The 20,351-nt window shown below is 47.3% G+C and overlaps 1 protein-coding gene across 1 annotated transcript in view; it reads right to left on the minus strand.

The window, feature by feature from the left end:
• LOC143284676 (uncharacterized) overlaps positions 1-20,351 on the minus strand; it is a 124,543-nt gene that overhangs the window by 51,648 nt on the left and 52,544 nt on the right. Inside the window, exon 4 of the mRNA XM_076591595.1 lies at positions 6,035-6,180. Within this exon, the coding sequence (XP_076447710.1) occupies positions 6,035-6,180 (146 nt within the window). The remainder of the gene's footprint in view (positions 1-6,034; positions 6,181-20,351) is intronic.

Here is a 20,351-nt window from a genome sequence, read left to right on the forward strand (position 1 = left end):
GGGGTGGAGGAGAGCCTCTAGCCACGCGGTAGTGAAAAAAGAACGATCTGTATATTTGGAGTGGACCATCTTCCCCCCCCCCCCCCCCCCCCCTCGAATCGACAGACAAACACGAACAGCTTTTGTCCGAGGGGTACTTAATACCTGCGTGTCAATTCCTTCTGTCTCGGATCAGCTCACATGTTAAATGTACATTGTATATGTGTGCTAAGTTTTTTTGTAGATTGATTTTTTATTCTGTTTTATTCTTCTTTTTTTTTTCGGATGTCTGTCTATAGAGAAATTCGTAGAGAGAGGCTCTGTGTGTTTTGACTCACACTGTGTTTTTTTTTCCCTCGGCAACCCACGCACCCACCCACCCACGCACCCACAATCCCACCTTCATCTTCTTTAACACAGACACGCTATCACGGATAGCATGAATACATCTTTTTTGGAGTTTTGCCGTGCCGTGCCGTGCCGGTCTATCAATGCTCTCTATAAGTTCATGAACACATGTTTTGGTGTATATCTAACTTTTGCTGCACACACACACACAAAAATATATATATGGACGACCTGTTATGCTTCAATTATCACTGATGTACATGACGTCACACACACACACACACACACACACACACACACACACACACACACACACACACACACACACACACAAACACAACCGGAATCGCCTGGCCTGACTTTGACTTGCCCTGCCCTCCGTTAGTTGCCGCGCGCCGGCCGGGAAACTCAGGGCCCATAACCCTCGCCGGGGTTTCCGGTGTCTTGCCGCGGGAGACATGGCGTCGCCGGCATCGCATACCGCCTGACGGGTCGACGCGTACGTGACGCGTGATTTATTAACCATCGTAGATTGTACACAACTCACACACCTCTTTCCTCTCTCCATCTCGCTTTTTTTTCTTTTTTCTTTTTTTTTTTTTTTCTTCTTTTCCCCTTTCTTCTTTCCTTTTTTCCCCCCGTTCTGTTGTCTCCCTTTATTTATTTATTTATTTATTTATTTATCATTATTTATTCATTTGTTCATCGGGGGCGCCTTGCTAGAATCGGTTAGGCAGTTGGACTTTTGACGCAGCGTTTCACAAACCAGGGTTTGAGGATGCGTTTCGGTTTTAACCTTCTTCTTTTTTATTAATATTATTGTTATATATTTTTTGTAACCTTTATCTATCATGACTACTTGTTATCTTTAGTAATTTTCGCCTCTGTGGTGGAGAAGAGAAGAGAAAACTGCTGAGGTGATGATATACTTTACTTCGTTTCTAGTAACGGTCGTTCTTCTTTCGTGCTTTTTTGTTTTCTGGGTATGTTTGGGTTTTTTTGGCTGTTTTTTTTTTTTTTTTGTTGTTGTTGTTGTTGTTGTTTTCTTCACTGAATTAAAATTTTAAAAAAATTAAACCACGGTGCATGTCACGGTTGTCCCTTGGCGTTTTAATAAGCGTGGACCAGATCTTAGCCCCCCCCCCCCCCCCCCCCCCCACGCCCCCACGCCCCCCGCGCCCCCCACCCTCCCCCGTCCCCCTCACGCCCCCAGCCCCCCCGCCCCCCCTCACCCCCACCCCCACCAAAAAGAGAAAAGGAGAAGAAAGAAAATAAGAAAAACAAACGGAAAGAAAGGGAAAAAAGAAAGAAAGACATCCTCATCCTTCAACTGGTGCACGAAGGTGTGTGTTTACTTTCCTCGCTGGCTGCTGCTAGCTGCTGCTGCTGCTAGCTGCTGCTGGTGTTTACAATTGCTACAGTTCCAATCGAAGGCTGCCGACAGATCGATTTCCTCTAAAAGGTTTTCGATCTCATGCAGCGCCACATGTGTAGTCTGTACGTGCCCTGAGGAGAAGATGTGGGGTGGGGGTGGAGGGGTGGGAGTTGGGGTGGGTGGGTGGTGGAGGAGGCGCGAGAGTGTGTGTGTGTGTGTTGGGGGGAATTATGGGGGGGGGGATAAAAAGAATACGAAGAGAAGAGAGAAAGCCAAAGAAAGGGCAGAGGAGAAGAGTGGTGATAGCACACAGAGAGAGAGAGAGATGGGAGGGAGAGAGGGAGAGAGGAAACACACACACACACACACACACACACACAGAGAGAGAGGGGGGGGGATAGAGAGACAGAGGGGATGGGGTGGGCAGATAGAGTGGGGTGTGAGAAATAAGAGAAATAAAGGAGAGAGAGTGGGGGGGGAGGGGGGAGGAGAAAGAGCGAGAGAGAAAGAAAAAGGAGGAGGAGGAGGAGGAGGGAGGGGGCAGGGAAGAAGGGGGCTGAGAAATGAGGAAGAAAGGGAGAGAGAGATAGAAAGAGGGAAGGGGGGGGATGAGAGGGAGAGAGGAGAGGAGAGGAAAGGGAGGGGGAGGGAGGGAGTGGGGGCAAATTTAGTGAGGAGAGAAATAAGAGAGAGAGGGGGAGATAGACAGACCTAAACGGACAGACAGATGGGGTGCGAGAGGAAAATGTACTGGGGAAAATGACAGAAAAGAAGGGAAAAGAACGTGAAGGACTGAGAGAAAGAGAGGAAATGGAAGAAAGAAATAGAGAGAGAGACAAGGAGGGAGGGAGAGCGAGAGAAAGAGAATGAGACAGGGAAAGAAGAGAGAGGGAGAGGGGGAGAGACAGCGAGAGAAAGAGACTGAGACAGAGATAGGGAGAGAGAAAGAAGAAGAAAAAAAGAGAGAGAGAGGGGGGCAGGGAGGGAAAGACTGAGACAGAGATAGGGAGAGAGAAAGAAGAAGAAAAAGAGAGAGAGAGAGAGGGGGGGCAGGGAGGGAGAGCGAGAGAAAGAGAATGAGACAGAGACAGGGAAAGAGAGAGAGAAAGAAGAAAAGATAGAGAGAGGGGAGGAGGGAGAGCGAGAGAAAGAGAATGAGAGAGAGAGAGAGAGAGAGAGAGACCAACAGAGACTGACAGAGACAAAAATAGGGAGGAGGAAAAGAGGCAAAAAGAGAGACAGTTACACATTTTTGTTGTTGTTTGTTTATTTGCTTATTTGTTGGGTTGTTTTATTGGGGGGATGGGTGGGGGTTGTTGTTTTTTGGTTTTTTGTTGTTGTTGTTGTTGTTTTGTTTTTTTTGTTTTTTTTTGGGGGGGTTGTTTTGTTTTGGTTTGTTTTTTGTAGCTGTTGTTGTTATTTTACGAGTGTTTGTCTTTGTTTGCGTATGTGTTTGTTTATCTGTTTCTTTATTTTTATGATAGCGCGTGGCAAAGGACGGCAATACGCCTTTGCGTATTCATTCCAAGTCAAGCAGACAGAACGAATGTGGTCTCAAATATCTGATTATGGCGAAAAAGGAATCTGCAGATGTGGGTATGGGCAAGTTTAAACAAAAATAAAATAAAAAGAGAGAAAAAAAAAATATATATATATATATCTCCAAAGCGAAGAGAGTGGATGGTATGGGAGGGGGAGGGAGAGGTGTGGAGTATGGGTGGTGGGGTGGGTGGGTAGGTAGATGGGTTGGAGTGAAATGGAAACGGAGGAGGAAGCAAAAACCGAAAATTAAACGTCATCACTCCGCTTGCAAGCAGCTGTCGTTTCGTTTCTCTCTCTCTCTCTCTCTCTCTCTCTCTCTCTCTCTCTCACACACACACACACACACACACACACACACACACACACACACACACACACACACACACCCTCTTCCGTATGAATACATAAGTATAATATGTGTTTTTTGTAGGTGTATGGGCGTTCGGGGGGTCTGGGGGGGGGAGGCGAAAGTGCAAGTATATACAGGTAGAAGGAGAGGAAAAGAGAAGCAGAGAAAAAAAAAGGAGTGAGGGAGCGAGCAAGAAGAAGAAGAAGAAGAAGATCGTCGAAGAGAAGAAGAAGAAGCATAGGGAAGGAGGAGGAGAAGAAGAAGAAGGAGAAAAAGAAAGAGGCAAACAGAGCAATAGGACATGGTGGAGGAGGAGGAGGAAGAAGAGGAGGAGGAGGGGGGGGGGGCTACGAGTAAGGAAGGAAGGCAGGAAAGGAGAAGTTGATCCTGCTTTCTGCACGCTTCCACAAACTCTGGACACATTTTCACCCAATAACCGTGGTGCCATTGCAAAAGGCTCAAAGCCGCCTACGCTTTCAACTTCTTCCCAATAAAACTGTAGATGCTGTGCAGACAGAGGCGGGGGAAAAAAAGAGGAAAACTATAATAATAAAAAAAGAGTATATTTGCGAGCAGAAAGGAGGAGGAGGAAGAGGAGGTGGACAGGGATGGAGGGGGTAGGTGGGGAACGGGGGAGGGGGGGAAATTTGGAGAGGGGGGGGGGAGGGGTGTTAAAAAAAAGTATCGTGAACGTGTGTTTGGAATGCGCGTGGGTACATGCGTGCGTGTGTGCGCACATACATACGCGCGTACCCGTGGATTTACACATGCAAGCATACATGCTTATACTGTGTGTGTGTGTGTGTGTGTGTGTGTGTGTGAAAAGCGTGGGATTGGGAAGAGCGAGAGAGAGAGAGGGGGGGGGGAGATAGAGAGGGAGCTGACGAGGGCGGGAGAGAAGAGAAGAAAAAAAAAAAGAAATATCTAAAACTTCATTTCACACCAGCATTATCAGACACATTGGCTGTGTTTTGCGAACAATCGTAAGTGCACACACACACACACACACACACACACACACACACACACACACACACACACACACACACACGCACGCACACACGCGCACCACACCACACTTCACTCTTTCACACTTCACGCTGGAATTGATGTTTTCAACGAAAGCGTTACACACAAATTCATCCCCCAAATCGACCAAAAGTTCAACACTGGCCCACTCACGTCCCGTCTTGACCCAACCACTTCCAAAGCCTTTAAAAAAAAACCGTCTTGACCGCACAAGTTAGCAAACATTAGTAGAGCTCAGGTATACATATGTACCGTGCCAGAGGATATTCCATTTCAAAACCTAAGGTCGACAACCTCTGTCCGAGACACGCTCGCTCTCAAGGAGTTGTGAGGGGCAAGTAAAGGTTGCTACAGAAAGAACTGACTCTTTTAGAATACTGTCCATCGCGTATATATATATATATATATATATATATATATATATATATAGAGAGAGAGAGAGAGAGAGAGAGAGAGAGAGATATATTAGATATAGGTATATGTATATATATATATATATATATATATATATATATGCGAATATGTAAGGCTTTGGAACTGCCATCCGTGTATGCATGCATGTATATATGCATGTATGTGTGTACGTGTATAAATATCCTCTCTCTCGCTCCCTCTCTCTCTCTCTCTCTCTCTCTCTCTCTCTCTCTCTACTTCGCCTCTCCACCGTCTCTCTCTGTCTCACTCCCTGTTTCGCACTCACCCCACCGTTTCTGTGTGTGTGTGTGTGTGTGTGTGTGTGTGTGTGTGTGTGTGTGTGTGTGCGTGTGTGTGTGCGTGTGTGTGTGTTTTATTTTAGTGATGCAAACGCTTTCAGCCCAAAACAAGCTGCACTCCTCAATGACAAGGTCTGAATGAGGATGTACTGACCGATAACATCGCTCTTTTCCTTGAATGTGATGTAACGGTTTTTTTGTTTGTTTCTTTTTTTTTTTACATTGTTCTAGGATAGTTTTGATTTTTTTTTTTTTTTTTTTTTTGTTCTTGTCTGTGTTGGGTTTTTTGTGGGTTTTTTTTCTCTCCTCCATTTCAGATCTTGCGGAAACGAAGTAATCTGCATTATAATAGTTTTTTTCTTTTTTTCTTTTTTTTTTTTCTTATTCTCTCGCTCTCTCTCTTTTTACTGTGAACACTTTAAACGTAACGGAATTACCGGTCTTGTAACACTAGAGATGTTAGAGATAAGCGCGCACATACACACACACACACACACACACACACACACACACACACACACACACACACACACACATTCACACACACACACACACACACACACACACACACACACACACACACACACACACAACGACAACGACAACAACAACCACAACCACAACGACAACATCGACAACATTAACAACTACTACAACAACAACAACTACAACAACAACTACTACAACACAACCACTCACCAGGCGCCGTTTGGGTTTGATGAGGGGCCGGTTCTGGCCGTTCATCTTGTGGTACAGGCCGCAGGCATTGCACAGGTAGTGGCCGGTGCCGTCCCGTCGCCACAGCGGGGTGGAAGTGGCCCCGCAGTTGACACACTCTCTGCCCTCTGCCCACACACACAGAGAGAGAAAAGGTCATGAGGAGGAGGAGAAGGAAGAAGAGGAGGAGGAGAAGGAAGAAGAGGATTTTGAGGAGGAGGAGGAGAGAGAAGAAGAAGAAGAAGAAGGGGAGGATGATGAAGAGGAATAGGATTTGGAGGAGGAGGGGGGGGGGAGAAGAGGGGAAGGAGGAGAAGAGGATTTGGAGGGAGAAGAGGAGGATTTGGAGGAGGAGGAGGAGGAAGAAAAAGAAGAAGAAGAAGGGTAGGATGATAAAGAAGAAGAGGATTTGGAGGAGGAGGAGGAAGATTATTTGGAGGAGGAGGAGGGGAAAGAAGAGAAGGAAGAGAAACAGATGGAAGAGGAAGAAATACTCTCACTGACTTATTCACACCCACCCACTCTACCCCCCCCCCCCATCCCCCACCCCCCCCCCACCCACTCCACGCTTGTAAAACTTCATTAAACCACGTCGTTCTCCAAAAATTACAGAACCAACAAGAAGATTAGCACCAAGAACATTAGCTAGATTTTTTTTTTTTTAAGATAAAAAAAAAAAAATCGACAAGTCTTTCTCAACTGTATGCACATGTATACACCGTTCACCAGAATGCTGTCACTGAACAAAATACAGCCAAGCTTATCATTTATTCCCGAGGGCGACAGAAGCCCCATGCTGCAATGGCACTCAACAGACCCTGCAGAAGAAAAAAAAAAAAGACACGTATTACGCATGTCTTGCTACAGGACCCAACAATACCCACCCATCTCAAGGCCAAAGAACACGTTTCCATGAATATATTTCTGCATCCTCAACACCAAGTTGTTGTTTGGTTGGTTGTTGTTGTTGCTGTTGTTTCTCAAAGAAACTGACCACCACACATGTGTGGAACTAACTACTCTTCACTGCACACGGCTGTTGCACTGCCACTACTCGTCCAGTCACCGCCTCGTGTGCACTGCCGGCTGCTGTTACCAGTGGACAAAGCAGCAGAGCATGTCCTGAATTCGCAACGTGCACAAGCAAGCAAGGCAGTGACATCAGCCAAACAGCTGACGACAACAACTCGTGGAGTTTGTCCACGAAAAAAGAGTTCTCAGACGAAACTCATCAGACCGTCGTAACAAGACGACTTCGTTCTCTCTGTTTAAAACCGATGCGCAAAATCTCGACGACCTCTATACAAACATGGCCAGAAACGGAACTTCGTATACACGCGCGCGCGTACACAAACACACACACACACACACACACAACACGTACAATACTAGAAAGACCCAATGAGGTCACAGGGTCGCGCATGCCCGGACCGGACTCAGGGAGCACGTGACTTGGACGTCACAACTCTGTTTCCCATCACAAACCGTAGTAGTAGTAGTACTAGGAGGCAGCACCACTCACTCTCACACACACACACACACACACACACACTACGGGGCGATCTCGCGAGGTTGTACAGGACTGGGGAAGCTACTCAAGCCGGGCGGCCCAGCTGGTTCCGGGCCGGGCCGAGGCTGCATTCCGGGAGAGAGAGAGAGAGAGAGCGTGAGATGAGAGAGAGAGAGAGGGAAGAGAGAGGGTTGTGTCACGTCAAGTAGGGCGACCCGGCCCCCATCTGTGCCTGGCGGAACAACGCCTTCCACCCCTCACACCCTCACTCGCCTGCCTTTGCTCTAGCTCCCTCTACTTTCTCCACGCTCTAATCTGTGGAGAAACAGGCCCCCGGTTTGCTCCTCAAGCGCTCACTTCCTCGGCTTGTTCCATCTCCCGATCACCGCCCCTGTACACATCACACCAGCCTCCGTTTCCTTAGTAGTGCTGGTTCCTGCTTACAACAAGAGGGAACCGACAGCTCCCTAAAGAGGATCCTACAATCTCTGGTTGTCGCCTCGTGCTGCCTCTGCTCTGTCTGCCTGTGTGTCTGTCTCTTCCAAAGCTTTCATCTCGTCGAATAGAAGTGGGGTCTGGTCACTGATGTGTTGAGGTTGTCAAGATCATTGTATCACCTCCGCGCTGTTGTTTCGATGGCTGGCGTATACGTATAAGAGATAACAGCCTTGATCTTAAAGACAAAGACCTTTGTCGAAGAACTACTACAATTGAGTACTCTATAATCATAATTGCCGCTTTGTTGGTTGTTTTTTTTTTGTTTTTTGTTGTTGTTTTTTTCCAGTTTAGTCAAGCCCCACCATTCATTTGAGTTCCCAGCAATATTAAGAACGATAATGCGTTTGAAAAGGATGACGACGATGAAGGACTGTCAGCTACAGAAACACTTGCAGTGGAAGCAGAGAGGGAGGCGGGGTTGTGGGTGTGTGGGTGGGTGACGGGGTTGAGGGACGGAGAGACAACATTAGAGCCGCTTTTAGCGACTTTAAATATTCGTTGTCATAATATTGAAGATGATGATGATGATGATGTCAGTCATCGTAATGTTGGAAATATTTGTCATAATAATGATGATGATGATGATGATAACCATCAAATCGTGACCAAAAAAAAAAGAAAAAAGAAAAAAAGGGGGAACGTTCACTTAAGCGGCAGGAGGTACGACGAAGATAGCGTCGACTCGGGAGATTAAAAGTATCGTCAACGATTAAAGAGCAAGCCAAGCCAAAAGCTGGAAATAAAAGTTAGTTACTCAAAGAGGCGTCACTGCGTTCGGACAAATCCATATACGCTACACCACATCTGCTGAGCAGATGCCTGACCAGCAGCGTAACTTAACGCGCTTGGAAATAAAACAAGCACAGAATATATATATATATATATATATATATATATAGAGAGAGAGAGAGAGAGAGAGAGAGGAGAGAGAGGGGGGGTCTCCCCCCACCCCCCCTTACCCCCTCGCCCCACGCCCATTTTTCCGGACTGAAGCAGAACAAGCAGGCTGCGCTGTGGCGAGGATGTGGTGGCTGGAAGGAAGGAAGGAGGAATGGTGTGTGTGTGTGTGTGTGTGTGTGTGTGTGTGTGTGTGTAAGTGTGAGGAGGGAGTGAGGAGTTTGGGGCGGGGGGGGGGGGGGGGGGGGGAACAGGAGGGTCAACTTGAGCTGGAGAAGCCCCGTGAAGGGGACAAGGAAAAATGTCCTCAACCATCGGAAGAGAGACGCGCCAGCCGTTCTGTCGCCAACCGCTAAGTGCCGCGCCCGCTTCACGTGGTTTGGCTTGCCTTGCCTTGCCTTGCCTTGCCTTGCCCTGCCTTGCCGAGCCTAGCCTTGCCTTGCCTTGCACAATACGATTGGTTGGTTGCGGTAGTGGTGGTGATGGTTGTATACCAGAAGACTTGGTGATGGTGGTTCCTATATACTACAGCTCCCACACACGTCACTGTAAGGGCCTATAGAATTCTGGTAACAGAACGTTATTACCACTACAACGGTCCTCTTCCTCCTCCTCCTCCTCCTCCTCCTCCTCCTCCTCCTCCTCTCTCCTTCAACTGCTTGGACCTTGGAAAGCCGCGGAACTCGAGTTTCTTGTTTCTGTTTCGATTATAGTTCCTCATTCCCGCTCCATGGACTTTTTCGCAGAAGTATAGTTAGTGGTACTAGCAGTATTAGTGGTAGTAGATTTTTATCACTTTTATTTTCTATTGTGTGTGTGTGTGTGCGGTGTGGGGGGGGGGGCGTTGGGGGCGGCGGTAGTTGTTTTTTTGTTTTTGTTTTTCTTGTTCCGTCCTTGGGACATGGGGTAACAACTACATCGTGAGTTGGGCGGGTTTTTTTTGTTTTGTTTGTTTTTTGTTTGTTTGTATTTGTTGCTGCTCCATCATCTGCACTGTTTCAGTGGCATTACTCCCACGCTGTTCATTTAGATTCCCCCATCCAGTGTCGGCAGTCCGCAGGGAACCATCGATGTTAGGTCGCGGCCAGGAGGCCACACACCAGAGGAAACTCTGCACTGCTGCTGAGTCTCTTCAGTGGTGCCGCTCAGTGGTGCCTGTTCTGATTCAACGTACTTAGGACACGACCTACTATGCCCCCTAATAACGACAATAATGGCTTAGTCGCGGAGCCAGACTGAGTGAGCGTTCCCCCCTCCCCCCTCCCCCAGAGTGGAGACCGCCACTGCATCGTGAGTTTCTGTAGTAGACCTTGTAGACCGAAGAAGAAGAAGGAGTTCGTATCCCATTTCGTTAATGTCGTGTCCCACCTCACGAGGTCTCGTGGGATCTCAAACATTTGTAACGTGTTGTTGTCGTTGTTTGTTTGTTTCTTCTTCTTTTGTTATGTCTAGGTTTAATGCGCAGACCTTGGATTTAAAAAAAATGACACTTAGTTAAACAATATTTTATTTGGAACATAACCACATTTACAGAAGAACAGGATAAGTACTTGACTCTTATCATTAAGCAAGTGACGGATGTCTTCGCAGCCAAAGATTTTTTTTTTTTTAAATGACTATTGAATGAGTTTCGTTGATTCCCCGTTTTGTTACCATGCAAGGACATCACCTTCAGCTGGACGTTTCCCCAATAGAAGTGCTCCCTCCACAGTCGCACCACTGAGATTTTTGTGAGTCCCTTTTCTTCTTCCTCAGTTATTTTTGGTATTCCCTGATATAGTTTTACTTCACTCGCACAGGACGTGAAAGACCCGGTCGGTGTACAGTATGTCACCAAACCACACAACTCGTCGTTGATCGACCAGTAAGATTACAGACCTGCTGCCACATATTCTCTCGACCTCAAGTTTGTTCTCAAGCCAAGGTCAAAGAGAGTTTTGTTGTTGTTTTTTTCTCAGGGAGTAAGAGGGTGACGAGTAGCAGTTGTTCTAAGACTGGGGTCCAGACAGGTCCAGACAAAGAGAGAGAGAGAGAGAGAGAGAGAGAGAGAGAAAGCCCACACATACAAGGTACAAGCCAACTTCCGGTATAACCGTCTGGACAAAGAAAGGGCGGTGAGGGGGTGGGGGGGGGGGGGGGGGGGGGGGGGGTAGTGAATTGTGTTGCCAGACTATTATGGAACAAGAATAAGCGTACTAGAATATATCGGTAACTCTATTATGATACTTCTTATTTGCCCTGGTAAAAACACGATACTGCAAACCACCATCAAAGTGCACCTTTTTTGTCTTGTCTTGTCTTGTCAGTAACTGTTTTCAATTCAGTGCTTGTTTTTTCTTTTTACTCTGATTCTGTTCTCGTTGTTTGTTCGTGTTTTTCTTAAATTTCCTATTGGTCAAAAAGTAATAAGAATTATTCCACAATGTATATACATCTTATAAAACAGCCTTCGTCACATTACAGACCAACTCCCCTCGCCCCCCTCCCCCCCCCCCCCCCCCCCCGCCCCCACCAGAACCCCACCACCACCACCCAACCCGCTTTCTGACCCTCAGCTCCTTTCCTACAGTACCCTATCGACAAGTATGGTGGCTGTGGACTCCTCCGCCACCATCCCTCCCTCCCTCCCTCCCTCCCTCCCCACCATCCTCTCCCAAACAGGATCACACTTTCACAAAACTTTTTTTTCTTTTTTTTTTTTTTCTTTTTTATCCGGGTAGCTTGCTGCAGACCACATGTGCGGGCATAAAAGTGGAACAAGCCACCACCGTACAGGATTTAGAAACAGATGCTAATGGTCGACGACCGGCTTTCACACGTCAGAGTGGAGTGTGAACGAGTGAGTGTGAACGGAGTAACGTGAACGAACGAACGAACGCCTCGCGCCACTGACATCACCAGATGCTAATGGCGGGATCGCCTGTGACAGACTGTTGCTGTTCTTGTTGTGAACGAGAGTATAAGATGACCATATTGTATGTCCCTTTTCCCCCTCTATCACGGATGCTGTTGGGAACACACTTCCAAATCACGAACTGTCCTGCACTGTACCGGCAGAGAACTTCCGGTAAACCCGGAACACAAGAACCCCCCCCCCCCCCCCCCCCCCCCCCCACCACCACCATCACCACCATCCCCACACCTCCACACCCACCCTCTCCCTTCCCTAGCACCACAACAGCGTCACCAATCTTCACATCCAACTCCTAGCCCACACCCCCTACCCCCTACCCCCACCCCACCCCCTGAAATCCCCCCCTCTCTCTCTCTCTCTCTCTCTCTCTCTCTCTCTCTGTGTGTCTGTCTCCCACGTCCCACACGAAAGTGCATTTTGGGATTTCAAGCCTATCTGCCCCCGAAATCACAGCACCACGAAAAGAGGAATCCCTTTTAATTAGAATTCTAAATGAAATAAAGTCCCCGGTCCCAACGGGTCAAAACAATATTGGTGAGGGCAGGGCGCAGGGGGAGAAGGGGGGGGGGGGATTGGGGGGGAGGGGGGAGGTGTGGGAGGCAGGGGGAGACAGGAATGGGAGGAAGGGGGGGAGGAGGTATGGGTGCCAGGGTGCGTGGGCTGGTCAAAGAGAGAGAGAGAGAGAGAGAGCCAGAGAGAGAGAGAGACAGGGAGAGTTCTATTAGCATATCTCAGCACCTGATCTCTGTGGACTGAAGTGACAGGCCGGCCTGGTGCCCCTCCATTACCCGGCCTGTCCATGCCGCATCAGTCCATTTGGACACACCGCTAACCATCAAAAGCCAAAGAATGGAGGAGGAGGAGGAGGAGGCGGCTTGTTTTTACTGCTGGAACCGTTTAACTGCCTCTCCTCATCTCTCCTTGCTCGTAACTTGTGGAATACATTGTATAAAACGTTCGGATCGGAAGTAGAATGCGCGCGCGTGTGTGTGTGTGTGTGTGTGTGTGTGTGTGTGCGCACACACAGGCGCGCACACACACACACACACACACACACACACACACACACACACACACACACACACACACACTTCTTCCCTCAGAGCAAACCTTCACCGAACGAAGACCTAACCAAGACCCAAGTCCTGAACAATTTGACAGTGGATCGTCGAACTCCATAATTACATCGAGGGAGCTGAGGGATGGATGGACGGGGTGGTGGGGGTTGTGGGGGGGGGGGGGGGGGGGGAAGCTGGGATTTCCTTCACCCCTCAACAGTATCCCCTTGTCCACCCCCCACCCCCCTCCCCCCTCGGCCCCCTCACCCAACCTCCCCTTCTCTCCAACATTTTGCTTGGAACTTATCTTGTTAAAAACACACCATCACCACCACCACCACAACCACCATCACCACCACCACCACCCCTTGATCAACCCCCCCCCCTCCTTTGCTGTTTCTGTCTCCATCTCTATAAAAGATTATTTCTTTCTTGTATTTATTTCTTTGATATTTTTGAAGCAGTTGCCGTGTTTATCTCTGTTTGTGCATGTCAAAAGTCAAGTCCAATTTTCACTTTTCAGATGGTACATTACTTAAACAGGCACAACACCTGCTTTTATCTGTTTTTAACGTGTGCGCGGGTGCGCGCGCGCGCTCTTGTGTGTGTGTGTGTGTGTGTGTGTGTGTGTGTGTGTGTGTGTGTGTGTGTGTGTGTGTGTGTGCATGTACTGGTACTGTGGCTTGCGGGAAAACCCAAAGTGGCCCCCGGTGCATCTGTAACGAACTGGCACAAAAAAATATATATTATGTTACACACACACACATAGACACACACACATAGAGATCACACACACACACACACACACACACACACACACACACAGATTCCCCCACACCCACCCCCACCCTACCCCACAACACGCACACCTCTCAGCTGATTCACGTGCACTAATGGCGTCATCATCATCACCGCCAACAAACCCCTAAAACCCCAACAAACAGCAGCCAGCAGCAGCAGCAGACTCGGGCGCCCTACCTCCCTACCTCCCTCCTCTCCCCCCCCCCCCCCCCCCCCCCCCCCCCCCACCCCCACCTCCTCCCTACTCCGAGGTCAGGAGAGTTTGATGCCTCTCGCCACAACTGCCGCCGCCATCACAGCCTCGCCTTGGTTAACAAGGGCGACAAGCCCACGTCACTTCCTATCAAAACGGACATGCGCACAACAGTCCCGGGCGCCCGTCACTGACTGATTCCTCCGGGAAACCACGGGAATTAAACAGGAACGGGGAACGGGGAAACGGAGGAGAACGGGAGGAGGGAGGGGTGGGGGTGGGGTGCTGACGGAAAAGACTGAGCAAGTGTGGACCAGATTAAGCGGGTACCCCTACCCCTACCCCCTCCCCCCCCCCCACCAGCCCCCATTCCCCAAACCCCACGCCCAAACCTACCCTCACCACCCACCCACACACATATACATCTCCACCCCCTTCAGTCCCCTCCTCAAACTCCCGCAAGATTTTTTTTTTTTTTTTTTTTTTTTTTTTTTTGCAAAAGGAGATTGTACAAGAGAGCGACAACTGATTCTGTGTCAGAAGCGGCAGCAGATAAGATGCAAGAGAAAGAAGCACAGCACAGAGAGAGAGAGAGAGAGAGAGAGAGAGGCACTGACGAAGGAATCATCGGTGCGTTCCGAAGACATCAAACTTTGGCATACGTATAATGTCTAAAAAAATTTAAAAAAGGAGGTATGCGAAGGGGGAGACTGGATAGAGATGGAGGGAGGGAGAGTGTGGAAGGAAAGAAAGAGAAGGAGAGAGAGAGAGGAGAGACAGAAAGAAATTGACAAAGGCAGAATGACATAGAGACACAGGAAGAAAAAAGAGAGGCGGGGGAGAGAAAGACAAAGACACTGAGAAACACACACACACAGAGAGAAAGAGAGAGAGAGAGATTGAAGCAGAAATGGAGACATAGACAGAGGTCATGGAAAGAGATAAAGGAAAACAGACAGAAGCAAAACAGACACAAACAGAGATCGAGAAACAAAGACAGGAGACCGAGAAAAAGAAAAGAGAGAAAAAGAACAGATATGATCAGGGCACTACTATACGATCCCAAGAACACAACAGAGCAGCTTTATAGCAAAGGGAAAGCCATCTGTTCCCACCGATCAACACGTGAAATGGATTTGATCGAAGGTGACGATACGCTAGCTTATTCAGTCAACGCCACGCGCGCGCACACACACACACACACACACACACGCACGCACGCACGCAGAAAGAATAGGGGCTTCAAAAAAAGCTCGCCCGACTAAACACATGCTTTTGTATGAAGTGAGAAGACGCTAGTGTTTCGTGTTGTTGTTTTTGAGGTTCCTGTATCTTACTTTGGTTTTCTCCCCTACCCCTCTCCTGACACCCCCCCCCCCCACCCACCCACCCAAACCCGCCCCCAAAACTCTACCAACAGTATCACCGTTTCTATTATTTTTCATTTGTCATTTTTTTTGTTTGTTTGTTTTTGGGTTTTTTTTGTTTGTTTGTCTTCATGTCTCCAGAACCATGCATACTATCAGGCAGAATTAGACACAGCGTACCCTGACACAAAAAAGGAGAACAAGAAAGATATATATAATAATATAATATATATATATACATATATATATATGTAAAGGAGAACAGAAGATATATATATATATATATATATATATATATATATATATATATATATATATCTTTCTGTTCTCCTTTTTTGTGTCAGGGTACCGCTGTGTCTAGTTGTGCCTATATATATATATATATATATATATATATATATATTGTGTGTGTGTGTGGTGTGTGTGTGTATATTGTGCAACATTTTATACATATAATATATACGATTATACCTATTATATATAATTATATATATGGTCAATTCACTCTCTCTCTCTCTCTCTCTCTCTCTCTCTCTCTCTCTCTCTCTAAGGGTCTAGCAACAACAACAACAACAACAACAACATTCGCAGTAGCCTAATGAAGACGTCAACAGGAAAAAGAACGACCGCCACCCCCCCCCCCCCCCCTCCTCCCCCCCCCCCCACACACACACCCCACACCCTCCCCAGCCCTGTAAACCTCACGCCCAAAAACTCTCTTCACTTCCCTCCCAGCCCTCAACGGAATCTCGTAGCAGCGTCCTCCCAGGGAGCAGTTTTAGTTTTCATTTCCTTTGTGGTCAAGCCTGTGGTGGTGGGCCGGCAGTAATTACCATAATGACCGCTACTGGCCAAAGGGTCAAGCACAAGGAGAACGAAGCCAGCCCGACAGCAGTCCAGATTGGTTCAGCTCAGCAACTCAACTCACAACACACACACACACACACACAGAGTCCAGTATCCACCTAGACCGCATGCGCGAACAGCTACCGGAAATCGCTATGGGATTGTGGGTGGGTTGGGGGACTGATGGGTCGACGGAGCTGAGTCGACGGTGGTGGTGGTGGCAGAAAACTATCTGTGGGACGGATGGACGATTGTGTGTTGGGGATGTGTGTGTGTATGGGAGGGGGGGTAGCGGAGGAAGGATGGGTGATGGAGGAGGAGTGGATGTGGTAGGGGTAAGAAAGGGAGTGGGGGTGTTGGACAGAAGAGGAGAAAGCGCGTTGTGTTCTTGGGTGGCCGCGTTTCTTATATATATATATATTTTTTTTTTATTTATATCGTTTATTATATCGTACTTACCCAAATTAATTTTGATTACGTTACTTCTCGCACATCCGAACGTTTTCATTACTCATCCTGTAAACTTCACATCAAAAATCTACGCTCAACAACAACAACAACAACAACAGCAACAACAAAAGAAAGATAACGATACAACAATGGCTTCTGTTTCCTTTACCCTTTGCCCTCTAACCCAATGTCAGTGACACTGTTTTTAGTTCAGTTACATGACTTTTACTTCAGTAACTGCATGCAAGTGTTAGAGAGATTAACCACCACTATTGATATCCCATACATGCGCTCCATTCTGCTTCCCTCCCTCCCTCCCTCCCCCCTCTCTCTCTCTCTCTCTCTCTCTCTCTCTCTCTTCACTCAAACTCACACAATACATATACACCCCAACATCTCAACCTCAAAACTCCACCCCATCCCCAAAACAGACACATCCACACATAGAGACAACACACACACACACACACACACACACACACACACACAAACAAAAAAAACGGGCAAACACACACACACACACACACACACACACACACAAAGGCATCACCTCGCAAGAGTAACGACGACCCAGCCACTATCACAACCACTACCACTACCACTGCTACTACGACTACTACGACTACGACTACACACTAAACTTTCAAACACAAGAGGAGACAGAGAGACTGACAGACAGACAGACAGACAGATCGATCCGAGAAAGTAAACTTTGCGGAAGGCTCTGACAAAAAGAGTTAATGGACGATTTGGATAGGGGTTTGTTTTTTGTTTTTTTGTTTGTTTGGTTGGTTGGTTGGTGGGTTGGCTTGGGTTTGTTTTTTTTGGGTTTTTTTTTTTTTCACCCTCTGGAGCCAGTGTGCCGACACTGTGTTTTGCAGACTTGATGGAAGAAGAAGATAGCTCACAGTGGTGTCAAAATTTGAACAGTTTCGGGTTGCGCAACCCCAGCTGAGGGATAATTGTTATTCAGTGGAGGGGAGGGAGAGAGAAGGGAAGGGGAGGGGAAGGGAGGGGAGGGGAGGTGGGTGGGGCGGGGTGGGGTGGGGGTGAATGGGCTGGAAGAGGAACAGGGAGAGTGAGTGAGTGAGTGAGTGAGAGAGTGAGAGAGAGTGAGTTATCGATACATGCAGTTTCGTTACAGAGTGATAGAAGATAGGTTTTTAACCGATTATGATGATGATGGTGATGGTGATGGTGATGATGGTGGTTATGGTGATGATGATGATGATGATGATTATGATTATGATGATGGTGGTGATGATGATGATGATGATAGTAATAAGAATGATGATAATGATGATAAGAAGAATGATGATGATGATGATGATGATGATGATGATAAAACTAGGGGTGAGCTGGATGTGTTGAGTAGGAATGCGGTTGGGTTCGAATTGGAGTTCGAGCGAAGGTAGTGTGTGTGTGTGTGTGTGTGTGTGTGTGTGTGTGTGTGTGAGAGAGAGAGAGAGAGAGAGAGAGACTCGAAGTTGTGTGTGTGTGTGTGTGTGTGTGTGTGTGTGTGTGTGTGTACGGGTGAGTGTGAATGTGAGTGTGTGTGTGCGGGTGAGTGTTTGTCCTGTGTTGATTTACGAGTGAGAGCTAATTTACGAAGCCGTTTCAGGTTGCGCTGTTTCCTGCCTGAACTTCTCCCCTCCCCCTGAAGTATTGACCATCACATCCCCTGTCAGCGTGCTGGGCGTCACTCACTGCTGGCCACGTTGCGTGTACATGTATGCCTTCACCACAAGTGTGATGTCCGTTGGACCCATACCAGCCCTACCGTCTACCCCTGCTTATCTCTTACTTTTTTCCTTCCAGTGCATTCACACCTGCTTGTATGTGATATCCGTTCGAACCAGCCAATACTGCTCCACATTTCTCTCCTCTTTTCTTCCTCCTGATGAATTCGCCGCATGTGTGATATCCGTTCGAACCAGCCAGTAGCACCCCACCCCCATCCTCCACCCCCTATTTCTCTCCTCTTTTCTTCCTTCTGATGAATTCGCCGCATGTGTGATATCCGTTCGAACCAGCCAATACCCCTACACCTATCCTCCCCCTACTTCTATCTAATCTATCTGTCTTCTTATGCATTCACCACCTGTTTGATGTCCGTTCGAACCAGCCAGTACCCCGATTTCTCTCTTTTTTTTTTTTTTTTTTTTCTTCTTCCTTCGTGTGCATTCACCACATGTGTGATATCCGTTCGAACCAGCCAATATCCCCACACCCTACCCCCACCTCTATTTCTCTCTATCTCTTTGTATGCATCTACCGCAAGTGTGATATCCGTTCGAACCAGCCAATACCTCCACCTTCACCCCACCGCCATTTCTCTCAATCTTTCTTCCTATGCATTTAACGCATGAGTGATATTCATTCGAACCAGCCAAATAGCACCTCATTTCTCTCTTCTTTCTTTTATTCTTATGCATTCACCATACGTTTGATCTCTGTTCCACCCTAACAATACCCCATTTCTCTCTATCTTTTTACTTCGGATGAAGAAATCGAACCGGAACTTTTACCACTGAAAACTCAAATGCAAGATCCTAACCATCGACACAGCATAGCGTTTGAGACTTGACAAACATCGCTCTAAGTTGTAACACAGCGTATTGCGGGCGTTGATTGAAAACTTTGCACTATTAGTTTGCACTCTTAGCATACGAAGACAAAAAGAAAAAGAAGAAAAACAGAGAAAATTAACAACATATAATATATATATATATATATATATATATATATATATATATATATATATGACAAGAAAGTGAAACCACTCAACAACTGTCGCACGAGAATTCCATAATGAGAACCGGAACAAATCCTCGTAACAAGTCAGTTCCTGACCGACCTCATAACAAAAGTGTGTCTGCACGACGCGACAGTCTGAAGATGGAACAAGAGCTTTAGTGGCCTGCTAAGTAACGTGTGAGTGACCCCTTAAGTGTCGCCTGACGCCAGCAGAGTATTGCGTTAAATGAATGTGTGTGTGTGTGTGTGTGTGTGTGTGTGTGTGTGTGTGTGTGTGTGTGTGTGTGTGTGTGTGTGTGTGTGTGTGTGTGTGTGTGTGTGTGTGTTACTGTGCCTGCTTGTTAGTGTTTGTGCATGTGTGTGTGTGTGTGTGTGTGTGTGTTTTGTGTGTGTGTGTGTGTGTGTGTGTGTGTGTGTGTGTGTGTGTGTGTGTGTGTGTGTGTGTGTGCTAATCTTTTCCCGGACTGTTTAAGACATGAATTTCAAATTATAGTATTAGCTTCTCTCTCTTTTTTTCTTTTTGTTTTCTTCTTTTTTTTTCTTCTTTTTTTTGTACACTGGCAACTGCATGTTCTCTATTTTCTGTACACGCGTGCCTGTTTGTGAGCACGAATGTACACTTACTGAAAACGAGACAATAGTGCTGGAAAAACCCGCCATATGACTGTAAAACACACACACACACACACACACACACACACACACACACACACACACACACACACCAACACACCCACACCCCAAACCCCCCCAACCCCACAAACACACGAACAAGCAGACAGACAAGCAAACAGGTCACAGAAAAACTAGAACTAGAACTAGAACTAGAACAGCAGCTCATCAGATCCATTCTCTCATAACACTCCAACACCCCCTCCACCCCCTCACCCTAAATGTCCCTTCTCCCGTTCCATTACGCTGCTAACGCTTTATATTCTTTATTATTCCTTCGAAGGACTGCCTATTAATCCCGACAACCAGATGAATGAGCGACCAGGCGAACAACCC

Source organism: Babylonia areolata, chromosome 8 (assembly GCF_041734735.1).
Source record: "Babylonia areolata isolate BAREFJ2019XMU chromosome 8, ASM4173473v1, whole genome shotgun sequence".
Taxonomy (NCBI): Eukaryota; Metazoa; Mollusca; class Gastropoda; order Neogastropoda; family Buccinidae; genus Babylonia; species Babylonia areolata.